Genomic DNA, 14,408 nt, shown 5'->3' with positions numbered 1-14,408 from the left:
TCATTTCTTTGTACTATAAGTTTTGTTGCAATATTTAATCACTTTTTTTTTTACCCATGTTAGCTATATTACAACCTTGCAATAGTATCTGCAAACAATTTATTTTGCCTGGAAGTTTGTGTTTACAGATGTGAACAGAACTATGGAGTAGACACACTTTGAGAAGTAGCTGGAACTATCTTCCATGACCTCCATAATAAGACACACAAGACTTTAACTTAAATAGTTTAATTGGTCTGTAAAAATTCTGGTTGGAAACTTTAGGAAAAACTGTATCAATGTTGTAAAGTACCAGCAGAGTATGAAATATAAGTTCCATACAAATTAGAAACTCACCCAACTTAGATTATAGATACCTATTTCTAACTGTTACTACTTGATGCATCTTAGTAAGAACACAGAACAGAAATTAATTTTCCTTGTATGCTGAACCCTCTGGGTAAATTAATTATGTCTAATCTATTTCTGTTGCAATAAAAATGTGTAAGTCTTGGTCAACATCAGTGAGAAGCTTGTCAGTTGTAAAATCACCCTTAAAATACAATCTATGTATTTGATTTTGTAGCACACATTGTGTGGTAAATAAGAAACCATTTTCGTGCCACCTCAGAGGCTTTACAACTGAAGTTAATCTTCAGATTAATCTTCAAATTAATCTTCAAATTTACACAATATAGATGATTCAAATACCCAGTTAGGGAAAAAGCAACCTCTAGTTAAGAATCTAACCTTTCACTCCTCCAGTCCCTTTCCTGCCACCCCATCTCATAAATAAGTATCTAAATGGCAGTATCAGTCAGGTGAACACTGTCTGCTCATCAGAAAGCTTTTCTTTAATGTTATTGTGCATTTGTCTCAACCTGTACTGTTAAAATATTTAGTTGGTTGTGTCTGTTCTCCTTAATGGAAACTGTTTAGTGCCAGGGTCATCATAATAGTGATTATATCTATGTTGTTGATAGCTGTGTTGAACATACATTGCGAAGAGATTTCCAGTTCAAGTGTGGACCCCTCTGGGCCAAAGAAAATAGAGAAACCAAAGCACATTCAAATAGATATCGCTGTCAAGTCTGAGGTTTCTTAAAGTATGTTACAGCATCGCTATTAAACCCTATTTCATCCAAACCAAAAGTTGTATTTGAACTAATTCTCTAGTGACCCGCAGTGCAAGATACACTTCAATGAAAGTTTTAAGTCAGCCGTGCAAAAGTTCTCTATCATTTGTTGAATATTTTATCAATTAACAAGAACTTCCAAGTTTAAGTACCTCTCTTAATTAAAGATACAATGTGGATGGCCATTATTGTCTTGTGCCTCCCAGAATGTCCTACATGTGTCTATCAGATACGAAAATTAGATTTTGGTCTGGATTAAAATGTGCAAACTGATTCCCTATGTGCCGATTTGACTTTTGGACGAGGTTTTGGATGCCCTTGCCAACCTCAAATAAACCTATTCTGTTCTATTCTAATCATCATAATTAATCATTAACAGTCATAAAGGTTCATATACTGGCCCATCTGCCATCTAACTCTGAACAGTAGGAGTAACCGATATTAAATTCTGCATTTTCTGGTACAACAAAGGAACTTAAAGAATACTTTTATTGGTGCCAACTGTTACATTTAAGGGGGTGAGGGGGGAAATGTTGATGTCAGTTAATTAATGTTTTCTTTTATTCGCCTTACATCATCCTTCCTGGAACATTGTATTGGCTACAATTGTTTTTAGATCATTTCAGCTCATCTGGATATTTTGCTTTTTCAAAAGCTTTTTTCTCCTGCTTTGTTGGTCTTTAACATCAACATTGTAGCAAGATTCTTTTCAAACCAAACTTCCATGTTTAATAGTGATTTTGTCTATCTTCCTTTAGTTGGCTGGGGCACTCCCAAAGTTAACAGACTTCCAAAACTTGAGCCTCTTGGTGAAACCCAACATAATGGTAATTTTTTTTCAACATTTAGTGTTGCTCAGCATGCTTATTTTGAACCCCATTTAATTTGTTCAGCAGCAGTCTTTAGCAAAGAATATACATAATGCAAAGATCTGAAATGATCACTGTAATTTGTTTTTATTTTCTTATTGTTTTAGAGATTTTGATGTTTTATGTAAGAATATACCTATTTTTCATAATTTGGATGACAAATTCTGGTGTATCTATTTGGAGCTGCTGTTGCTTTCTACTTCTTAGTGGGTATGACTAGTCTATATAACTAACAAAGTATGGTGTATTAATGCTAACAACAGTTACAAAAGGACAAAACAAATTTTGATGATAACAAACTTATATATGTTGATATTATTAAGATAGAATGAGAATAATGATATTGGTAAATTCCTGAACACTAGAGCACTCTGAACCTCTTGAGTCTAGACCTTGAAATTGCTTTGTCTGTGCCAAAACCTCCAACTCCATTTTCAAATTGCATTTTATGAACAAGGAACAACAATAGGCACTCTGCCCTTCGGGCTTGCTCTGTCATTCAGTAAGGTAGTGGCTGATCTGATTTTAACCCCAACTCTATATTCCTGATTGGCCTGGATAATTTTTTATTCCTGTAGTAATGTAGAATCTTATCTACCTTTGCATTAAAAATATTTAAAAATTCTGCATCCACTACCCTTTTGAAGACGACAGTGAACGCTCGGAGAAAAAATGTTTCTTCATCTCTGTCTTGAATGAACAACTATAACCCAACTCTGGGTTGAGTTCCACTAAGAGTTGCCCAACTATGGGGTGGCACGGTGGCTCAGTGGTTAGCAGTGTTGACGCATAGTACCAGGGACCCGGGTTGGATTGCAGCCTTGGGTGACTGTCACATTGTTCCCATGTCTGTGTGGGTTTCCTCAGGTTACTCCGGTTTCCTCCTACAGTCCAAAGATCTGCAAGTTAGATGGATTGGCCATGGTAAATTGCCCCACAGTTATCCAGGGTTGTGCAAGCTAGGTGTGTTTTGTTTAATTCATTCACAGGATGAGGGTGTTGCTGGCTAGGGCAGCATTTATTGCCCATCTCCAATTGCCCAGAAGGCAGTTAAGAATCAACCACATTGCTGTAGGTCCAGAGTCACATGTTGGCCAGACCAGGTAAGCATGGCAGTTTCCTTCCCAAAAGGACATGAGTAAACCAGATGGGTTTTTCCAACAATCAACAATGGATTCATCGTTAGACTGTTAATTCCAGATACTTATTGAATTCAAATTCCACTATCTGCCAAGGCGGGATTCGAACCTGGGTCCCCAGAACATTATCTGGGTCTTTGGATTAACAGTCCAGCATTAATACTGCTAGGCCATCGCCTGTCCATAGCTTAGCTTATGGTGAATGCAGGGTCATGAGGATACAACCAGGGATGTGGGGGGTGGTGGCTAGTGGTGGGATGCTTTTCAGAGGCCATTCGGCCCTTCAAATCTGCACTATAGGGATTCTATGGTTCCGTGGACCCTCGTTCTAGATTCTTGCACAAGAGGACATCCACCCAGTCAAGTCCCATCAGAATCTTACATGGTTCAATTAAGTCACCTCCTACTGTCTAGATGATACAAGACTAGCCTGTCTAACCTTCCCTTGTGTGCAATACATACCTTCCCCTCCAAAAAACCTTCTTTGAATTGCTTTCAATGCATTAACATCTTCCTGTATGTGTGATGACCAGCTCTGTACTCAGTATTCTAGAATGTGATGTCACAAATGCCCTGTATAACTGAAGTATATCCTCCCTCCTCTTGCATTCACTTCTTCTTGCAATAAAATGTAACATCCTATTAGTTTCTGGAACTGCAAACTAACTTTGTGTAATTCATGCACGAGGACACCCACATCTCTGTATCTCCGAGTTCTGAAACCTCTCACCATTTAGATAATATGCATTTTTTAAATTCTTTTGGCCAAAATTGATAATTTCATCCTTTTCCACATTGTACTCCATTTTTCAGACCTATATCCTTTTGTAGGCTCCTTATGTCCTGTTGACAACTCACTTTCTTACTTATCTTTGTGTAATTGGCAAATTCAGCAATCATACTTTTGGTCCCTTCATCCAAATCATTTAGATAAATTGTAAAGAGTCGTGGCTGTAATACTGACCCTTGTGACACGCCATTTGTGACACCCTGCTAGTCTAATAACAATGCACTTACTCTTATTCTCTGCTTTCTTTTATCCATGTCTTTCTGTTACCCCCTACACCATGAGCTTTAATTTTCTGCAAAAACCTTTGATCTGGCACTTTATCAAATTCCTTCTGGAAATCTAAGTACTCCACATTCACTGATTCTTCTTTATAGCACAACTAACTTCTTCAAAGGACTCCAATAAATTAGTTAAACGTGCTTTTCCTTTGAGAAAGTCATGTTGGCTGTGCCTAGTTACTTTGAACTTATTCAAGTGTGCTGTTATAATGTCTTTAATATTTACCATGCAGGTCAGCAAAATGGCCATTGTGGCACATCAAAATCAAACTCAGAAGTAAGAGATGATGAGCTGGCTGCATTATAGAGAGACATGTCGAAATTACCTACATGTTTCCATAGAAACATAGAATACAGGAGCAGGAATAGGTAATTTGGCCCATTGAGCCTGCTCCTCCCTGTTCCTGCTTGCTGCCCATACCCTTTGTCTATTCAGCCCTAAGAAATAGATCTGCCTCCTTGTTGAAAACATTTAGTCTTTTGGCCTCATTACTTTCTGTGGGACAGTATTAATATGCATTGGAGAGGCATGGATAATACAAGAACAGTCAACATGATTTTGTTCTGGGGAGATCATGTCTCAGCAACTTGAATGAATTTTTCAAAGAGGTGACCAGGTCTGTAGATGAGAGCAATGCTTTTGATGGCGACTACTTGGACTTCAGTAAGGCTTTAAAGTCCCACATGAGACAGATAGCAAAGGTAACAGTCTGTGGTATCCAAGGGTAGACCTCCCAGAGGTAACCCTCTTTTGCACCCTCTCCAAAGCCTCCAACCTCTTTTGCACCCTCTCCAAAGCCTCCCACCTCTTTTGCACCCTCTCCAAAGTTTCCACATTCTTCCTATATTGTGGCCACCAGACCGCACAATATACTCCAAATGTGGTCTAACTAAAGTTTTATACAGCTGCAACGTGACTTGCTAACTTTTATACTAAATGCCTCGATCGATGAAGGCAAAAATGCCACATGCCTTCTTTATCACCTTATCCACTTGTGTTGCCACTTTCAGGGAGCTATGGGCTTTACCCCAAATCCCTCTATATATGAATGCTCCTCTTGTATTTGATCTCCCAAAATGCATCACCTCACACTTGTCCGGATTAAACTCCTCTGCCACTTCTTTGTCCAAATTTCTAATTGATCTATATCCTGCTGTATCCTTTGACAATGTTCCTCACAATCCACAATTCCACCAATTTTCACGTTGTCTGCAAACTTACTAATCAGACCACCTGCAATGCAAAAAAACTATAATGGCCAAGCAATGATCTCTTCAAGACTAGATGATGTGTTAAATCATTGGGGAAAGGCAGTAGATGTGGAGTGGGAGTCTACCGATTCATTCCTACGCATATTGAAGTGTTCCCCTTCCTGACCACCTACGTAATTCAGTTGTGCCTTTCCACAGTCCCAGCTGGGATCATGATAAGCAACAACAATGTGCAGTTTAGACCACTGGATCTCCTGATCAGTAATGAATAGCTCTTTATTATGGCCAGCTGCCAGGCAGAAAATTTGACTTAACAACAACTAGAGGGCATAGGCTTCAGGTGAGAGGAGAAAGATTTAAAAAGGACCTGAGGGGTAGCTTTTTCACGCAGAGGGTGATGCGTGTAGGGAACGATCTGCCATAGGAAGTGGTGGTAACGGCTTCAATTACAACACTTAAAAGGCATCTGGATGGGTATATGAATACAAAGGGTTTAGAGGAATATGGGCCAAATGCTGGCAAATGGGACGAGGTCAGATTGGGATGTCTGGTCGGCATGCACGAGTTGGACCAAAGAGTCTGTTTCTGTGCTGTATGACTCAATGGCCTATATTATATAGACAAAAGAAGTTCCTGCACAGATCCTTGAGGAATACAATTAGTCATATTCATAAACACCCCTCCACAACTATCCTCTGTCTTATATGATCGAGCCAATTCTGGTAAACCTTCATCGCACTCTCTCCATAGCACCCTTCTTCAGATAAGGAGACCAAAACTGCACACAATAATCCAGGTGTGGTCTTACTGACACCCAGTATCTTTGCAGCAAGACAGCCCTACTCCTCTTGAATCCTCTTGCTATGAATGCCAACATACCATTTGCCTTCTTCAGTGCCTACTGTGCCTACATACTTACTTTTAGTGACTGGTGTTATTGCACTTCCCACTTTCCCAATCTATCATCATTCAGATAACAACCTGCTACAAAAATGGACAAGCTCACACTCATCCACATTTTACTGCATCTGCCATGCATTTGCCTACTTGGCCAAATCGCACCGAAGCTTTTCTGCATCTCCTCAAAGCAAACCTTTTCACACAGATTTGTGTCATCTGCACACATTAAGTTCTGATATGTTGTTTCCTCCTCTTAAATCCATATATATATATGGTGAATAGTTGGGGTACAACCTTGGAGTACACCACTTAGCCACTGGTCATGCCAGTCACTGGGCGAAAGACCTGTCTATTCATTCTCTTTGTTTTGTGTCTGCCAACTAGTTTTCAACCCATTTTCTAAGCAATATTGACACTTCATAATTCCAGTGCACATCAAAATGAAGATATTGATATAAAGATACAGAAAACATCCCAGTAATATCTTTAAATCAGGATGTCAAAAGAGAAACCGTGGGTGAAATTATAATCATGAACGAAGCAGAACTGAGCAAGTTGTAGATTGATAAATCCCCAGTTCCGTACGGACTTAAAGGTAGCCAGTGAGGTAGGAGATGCATTGCGGTTAATTTTCCAAAATTCGTTAGATTCAGGAAAGGTTTCATCAGACTGGAAAGTAACAAGTATAATACCTCTATTCAAGAAGACAGGAAAGTGAAAAACAAAATACTATAGGCTAGTTAGCTTGATATATGTCATGGGAATGGTATTATTCAATCATTTAAGTTTTTTTTGCTGGGCACTTGGAAAAATTTAAGGTAATTGGGAAGTGTCAGCTTGATTTTGTGAAAGAATAATTAAGTTTAGTCTTACTGAATTTGAATTTCTGAAACACATTTTACAAGGTCCATACAAATGTTTATCAAGCAGCGTAAGAGCTCATAGTGTGTGTGGTAGCATAGTAACGTGGATAGAGTATTAGCTGATTTGCAGAAAACGGAGTATGCATAAATGGGTCTTTTCTAGATTGGCAAGATGTAACAAACAGAATCCTGCCACAATCTGTGCTGGGCCCTCAACATTTTATAATTTGAATAAATGATTTAAATGAGAGGATCGAATGACATAAAGTTGGGTAGGAAAGTATGTTGAGAAGATGACATAACAGGGTGCAGACCAAAACAGATAGGTTAAGTGAGTGGACAAAATATCTGACACATGGAGTATCATCAGAGAAAATATGAACTTGCTCACTTTGGTGGGAAGAATAAAGAGGCAGAGTATGATTTAAACAGAACAACTGAGGAATTCCAAGGTGCAGAATGATCTAGGTATTTTAGTACTCAAGTCACAAAAACTTAGCGTGCAGGTACAAGTGATTAAGAAGACCAGTAGGATGCTGTCCTTTATTATGAGCAGAAGGTAACTGAAGCAAAGCCTCCTTTTATACAGAGCATTAGTAAGACCACATCTCAAGTATTGTGTACACTTTTAGTTTCCTTATTTAAGAAAGAGTAATTACCTTTGAGGTGATTAGAAGGCGGTTTATTAGATTGATACTTGGAATAAGCTGATTGTTTTATGAGGAAAGATTAAGTTGGGCATGTTTTCACTGGAGTTTACAAGGGTGAGGGGTGATTTGTTTGAAGATTATAACATGAATGGTCTTAAGGTGACATGAAAAGAATGTTTGCTTTTAAGTTTAAGTCCAGATTAAGAGTACAGTTTTAAAATTAGACATCACCCTTTTAGGACAAAGATGAGGGGAATATTTCTCTGAGGTTTGTGTGACTTTGGAACTATCTGTCTCAGAAAGCAGTGGGGGCAGGGTTATTAAACGCTTTTAAGGCAAGGGTACTAGATTCTTGTTTGACAGGGAATCAGTTTATCAGAGGAGATAGAAATGTGTAATGCAGAACACAAACAGCTCAGCCATGATCTTATTGAATGACCAAGCAGGCTCACCGTGTTGAATGTCCTACTTTTACTCCTACTACATATGTCCATAGACTAGTTGGACAAATCCAACCCGGCCAAATATTGCCTATGTTTTGTGTGCAGGATATACCTGGGCAATTTTTCACAATGTCGTCAGATGCCAGTGCTGTAGCTGGACTTGCACAGTTACCTCTGGTGCACAGCCTTTCAGTAGACTTGCTGAAATGTTGTCAGGCCCCATTGCCTTTGTGATGTCCAGTGGGTTCAGCCTCTTCTTGATATCAAGTGGAGTGAACTGAACTGGTTGAAGACTGACATTTATGATGCTGGCGACCTCAGGAGGAAGCTGAAGAGCCAAAGGATCATCCGTTTAGCACTTTTAGCTGAAGATGGATGCAAATATAGTAATGTGGGCATACAATCTCAATTTAGTCTCCCCAAACTAGAGGAGACAACTGTTCTTTGGTGCATGCCAATGTTCTTGGTAAGAGCATGTTATAATCTCTGGAAGCATTTTCTAGCCGTAAGGATTCTGATACCTGATTGCTACCTAGTGGCCATTGCTGGAATACGCACACGTTATATTGTAACAGATTTAGATCCCACTCTGATGTTCTCGCAACGTGTTACTATGCCTGGTCAAAGCTCTGTGTGAATATTTGTCTTTATGGACCAAGCACAGAAAGCAATTGTCCTCTCTTGAAACATACTGTAGCAAGTGATTTAATGTTTTCAGGAGAATACTTGAGTGTAAAATGCAGGATTTTTGCTAAAAATTACCATTGTCATGTCATTAAAATAAAACAGAGAATTTGGATGTTGGAGATCTGAAACAAATAAAGATAGAAATTGCAGGACAAACTCAACAGGACTGACGGCATCTGTGGAGAGAAAACAGATGTAATGTTTCAAGTGCAGTGACCTTGCTTCAGAACTAGTTCAGAACTCAACGTTAACTCTGTTTTCTCACCATAGATATTGCCAGTATATGCGAGGGGAGAGAGTTAGAAGGAAAAATAAGATCTCAATGCATTACTAAACCACTGAGCATTGTTTCCTGTATTAATAGGTCATCTTTACAATTTTGATCACTATTCCAGTTGTCTTTATAATTATCCTTTATTGTGGATCACTGCTATGATGAAAATAAAGCATTTTTTCTCTGGTGTTCCTGTTTTTACTGAGTCACAAAATTCATTGGGATGCAGCAGCTCTCAAATATGTTACCCTCACACACACATTTACACAATTCCTGAATCCTGATTGATTTCCCACTCATCCTACAAGGCAATTGGGACAATTAGCTCTGATGAGCTAATTAACCACTGACCTTTATAGTGTTTTGAACATAAATTATGAATGATACTGGATTTAAATAATTAAACCTTCTCACAAAGATTTGATGAGAAGATGTATGAACTTTCCTTATAGAATAATCACTATATTTCCCGTAGAAAGCAATTTATTTTTTAAAATCGTGTGGCAAAAATTAACATGATATATACAGTATAAATAAATACAAGAACTGCCCAAGTATTGTCCAGATTAATATATCATGGTTATTGTTTAAGCCCAAGTATGTGAAGATTGTTTCCTAACGTGAGTTAACTTCTGTATGCAGGTTTCAAGGTGTGTTAATTACTATAAAAAAACCTCTAAGGTTGTGTTGAGAACTAAAGTTTTACAATTGATTTACACTTATGTGGGTTTGGTGTTATTAAGGAAATGCTGTTATTCTTGTATTAATCGATTGCATTTTCTTTTTAACTTACTTGGCAGATTTTTACAGTAAGCCGCTCCCACCAGTGCAAGTAAGCCAGAAACCAAATGCTGACACCCATGAAGTTATCTCCTAGCAGTATGGATCTCTTGTTACTCTCTGAACAAAACTATGTAGAATTTTTTTTTTTCTGTTTTATTTTAAAAATCAAACATGATTCATTCTTTCTCATCAGAAAAGATTTAAAGAACTTAGCAAGGAGGGAAAGAATATATCATCACTTTTCAGAACAAAACAAAACTTTCCATTCTGCAGTCAAGGACTTAGCATTGCTACCGCATCAACATGTTCAGCAAAAGAATGGCTGCAATGGACAGGCTTAAGTTTTGAGTAAAGTGTTGAATGGCTATTTTTGGCAAACATAGGAGAAGAAAGAGGCAATGAGACAATACACCACAGAAGTATTTTTTTCTGCTGTGTTTAAGCCAGTGGAATTTTGTCTCAATTGAAAAGTTCATGAAGAGACAGAACCTGACAGAGAAAAAAAATCCTTTTCAATGTAACATTTGAAATTTGTACAGTACAGAACATTCAATGTCTTTTGTGCTTAATGTTTTGTTTTGAGCAATCTTTCTAGAAGATGCAACATAGTGATGCAAGTAATTATGTTTCAAACTGCAGATATTTTAGGTTTTGTTTCAAAGTTCAAGCAAAGAGTCCTATTCATGTGGTCTTGAAACTCAGTTGGATTAGATGTCTGCAAATACTGCAGCAAAATTTTGTTATATTTCTATGTGGAACAAAATATGTCTTTTTTTTTAAAAATGTCATGCGTGAAATTGGCAAGCATAATTCCTTCAATTCTGTCATATACTGTTGAGTTGCCTCTGGATGGGCTCTTATTACTGCTTGTAATAATATCTCAGATTTTATATTGCAGAACTGCAAGTCTTTTGAAGACTCTCAAATTTTGCAATCAGAGCGAACAAATCACGATTATATAGATTACAGTCATATGAGACATTATTTTGGAAATTGCTTGTATTTTCAATCCAGAGATGTAAGTAGATCTGTTTTTCTAGAGGTCAGATACATAATGTAGTATGCTTCAATAGTCATAAAAGTTGAGTGTAAAATTTAGAGTTTTTATCTTAATTAAAACAACCTGCATTGTTTCTATGATGTTTACTCCTTTTCTTAATTTGTTTATAAAAGTTACGATTTTGTATTTTTCGAATTAGTTTGTGAGTTTTTCAAACACTTTGTACATCTTTCAGAAAGAATCTTGCATTTTTTTATAAAAGTATTACTTGTGGTGAAAAGGGTAGAGTGAATCACTTGGTAAAACCATAAGAAATAAGAACAGGAGATGGCTAAATGGCCCCTTGAGCCTATTTCGCCATTTGCGAAGGTCATGCTCAAACTTCAACCCCAACAGTCCTTTCACATATCTCTTGAGTGCAAAATATCCCCGTCTCAGCATTGAATATGCTCAACATCTAAGCATCTACAGCCTTCTAATAGACAAAATTACAAAAATTCCTAACCCCTTATCCTGAAACTTTAACCCCTAATACTAGACTTTTCAGCCAGATAAATGACATAGCAGATGTGAGGGTGCCAAGTTCTTTCAGAATGTTTTATGTTTCAAAGAGATCACTTCTCATTATTCTGAGGTCCAGAGAATGTAGAATCACTGTACTCACTCTCTCCTCCTACGACAACACTCTTATTCCCAGAAATCAATCTGATGAAACTCCATTGATTCACTTCTAGAGCAATCATATTTTACCCTTAGATAAGGATATCAAATCCAGTTATGGTCTTTCCAAATCCTGTACAATTGCAATAAGACATCTTACTTGTATATTATAATTTGCTTGCAATAAAGGTCAATGTCATTTTTCCTCCTTATTGCTTGCTACACCTATTATTTTTGTGTTCTATGTAGAAGAACACATAAATCTGTCTGAACACCTACATTTATTATATCATTAATGTTTTTAAAATTACCTGTTTTTATTCCCCCTACTAACGATTTCACATTTCTTCACACTGTGCTCCTTCTCTTACCTGCTTGTAGCTACACTGTACCACATTGGCCTGAAGTGAATAAAATCTGATAATGAATTTAATTAGAATGACTTCCTGTATTGACTTGGACATGTCACTTAATATAAAATGATTGTCTCATTAATCAGATCAACCAAAACCAATTTTGTACCAGACTTTAGTGGAATACAATATCTACAAACACACAACAGTAAATTAGTTTTATGTACCTCATAATTTCTCAAATTTACCCAGTTTTATTAGTATTTTTCTACAATTAAAATATTGTGTACCAACTACTTTTCCTCCTCCAAGTCTCCAATTTTCCTCTTTCCTTGCCTGATTATGCTTCATGTCATAGTATGAATCTCTGTAATGACCTAATGCCTCAACATATAAAAACTTTACATATATTAACTTGAACACCTTGTGTCCCTGATGTCTCTAACAAGTGGACAACTTTGATTAAGCTTAATCTGTTCTCATCTAATGTCCACACATGAATTTGAACTAAGAGCGTTGATAGCTATCAGCATTTGGAGCACCAGATGATTATCTCCGTGCTTGCTTTCCCTTTCTTTTCCACTGTCCACTTACCTAAACAATTCACTAGTTTTGGGAAACTGAGACTTTTGTCAATAACAAGCAGAGGCCCATCTGAAATAAAGATAGAAAATGCTGGAAATATTGAGCAGGTCTGACAACATCTGCAGCGAGAGGAAGAGAATTCATGTTTTTGTTGAATGATCTTGCGTGAAAACTTTATAAAATTGGCTAACAACACAGACAACTGGTTGGACCTGTTACGTTATTAATCAAGATACTACTAAATTATGGTGTATTCATTTTTAGAAATATTAAAATTCTCAGATTTGTAACATTTGATATTTGCATTTAAGTATTTATATTTCTGCTAACTTTCCTACTTTTTTTCTTTTTAAATTCAAACACAAAGTATATAATTTTTACCACAGTTAGCTGTTATTATTGTTGCTATTTATTTGTTTCAGGACAAAGTATTAGAGAATCGGCTCTGCAGTTAATCCAGCTCATTGATTTGCATTAAAATTTCATGTATAAACATTATTTTTTGGATTCAAGCATCACTAACACGTATTAAAAAATAAATATTTTGACTTACATTGTACTTCATTTTCAATTCAATATTTAATTAAACATATCTCTTGTTGGAAAGTAGTTGTGTATTATTTTGAACATTTATGTAGTAATATACCTTTGTAATCTTGTATTTTATTTTTAAATGTACTAATTACTTATAGGTATTAGTTTGTCCAAAGACAACACAGGTTGTATCTTCCTAATCCAGCACTCTCTGGTCTGGCCATCTCTGTGATCCAGTTTCCACAGTATAGTTCCAGTTCTGGTTTTAGATTCTATAAACTGGCTATTTAGGTGTCAGGATCATGGCATATACCTGCCCAGTCTGCGCTCAAATCTATTTTATAATGTGATTTTTGTTCTCTGTTTGCAATAATTCAGATATTACTTATTGGATCCTTCGGTGAAATGATTTATTTTGTTGCTCACAGCTAGGCTCTGCAGGAGGTATTAAAAAAAATGCTTCAACCGCACACAGGAACAAATGCCTCTAGTGCCATTGGTGCTTATGCAACATCATCCCTTTCCATGTTTTCTATTAAGGAGCATTTGTTGTTTCAAAATATGAATTACAGCAAGAAAGTTCAGTTGAATTTAATGATGAAATGCAGAAGGATTGTGATAACCATGTTGCATAGTGCTTTTTAAAGTGTATATGTCCTTCTGTGTTTCAACAAAGGCCTGGTCCCAAGACTGCCTGATTACAAAGATCCAACCTGTACTGTACTGTACTGTGTAGTAGAGTTTGAATGTCGCTGGAAAATGTCTTAGTCAGAAGCAAATACCTGATTAAATCAGTTGTACTATGCATAAGAGCTTCATTTAATAACTTAAGGTTTTATGCTCTTCCAAAATAAAAAGTTTGTCTTTTAAAAGATGTTGCAGTTCTTTTTCTATCAAGTTTAGTTTGAATATCTAGGTGTAACATGGGTTCATTGGTAATTATTCCTTTTATTTAGAGTCCGAGTCATACAGCATGGAAACAGACTCTTTGGTCCACCTTGTCCGTGCTGACCAAATATCCCAATCTGACCTAGTCCCATTTGCCAGCATTTGGCCCATATCCCTCTTAAACCCTTACTATTCATGTACCCATCCAGATGCCTTTTAAATGGTGCAACTGTACCCGCCTCCACCACTTCCTCTGGCAGCTTATTTCATACATGCATCACCCTCTGCATTAAAAAGTTATCCCTAAGGTCCTTTTTAAAATCTTTCCACTTTCACCTTAAACCAATGCCCTCTTGGAAAAAGACCTTGGCTGTTCACACTATCC

The 14,408-nt window shown here is 37.0% G+C and overlaps 1 protein-coding gene across 4 annotated transcripts in view; it reads left to right on the top strand.

The window, feature by feature from the left end:
* arl13b (ADP-ribosylation factor-like 13b) overlaps window positions 1-14,007 on the top strand; it is a 76,722-nt gene extending 62,715 nt beyond the window's left edge. Inside the window, exons 10-12 of one of the 4 annotated variants that reach the window (XR_007263231.1) lie at window positions 1,874-1,942; window positions 10,021-11,021; window positions 13,024-14,007. Coding sequence is in view for 3 of the 4 variants with exons in the window: in XM_048602975.1 (XP_048458932.1) it covers window positions 1,874-1,942; window positions 10,021-10,097 (146 nt within the window). In the remaining variant the exon portion in view is untranslated. Of the gene's footprint in view, window positions 1-1,873; window positions 1,943-10,020 lie in introns of all 4 variants that reach the window. The other 3 variants (XM_048602975.1, XM_020528329.2, XM_048602974.1) reach the window with 3 other exon arrangements.
* The last annotated feature ends 401 nt before the right edge of the window (window positions 14,008-14,408 follow it).

The sequence above is a fragment of the Rhincodon typus genome, chromosome 11 (genome assembly GCF_021869965.1).
Source record: "Rhincodon typus isolate 14 chromosome 11, sRhiTyp1.1, whole genome shotgun sequence".
Taxonomy (NCBI): domain Eukaryota; kingdom Metazoa; phylum Chordata; class Chondrichthyes; order Orectolobiformes; family Rhincodontidae; genus Rhincodon; species Rhincodon typus.
This window is presented reverse-complemented; position numbering and strand designations above follow the sequence as displayed.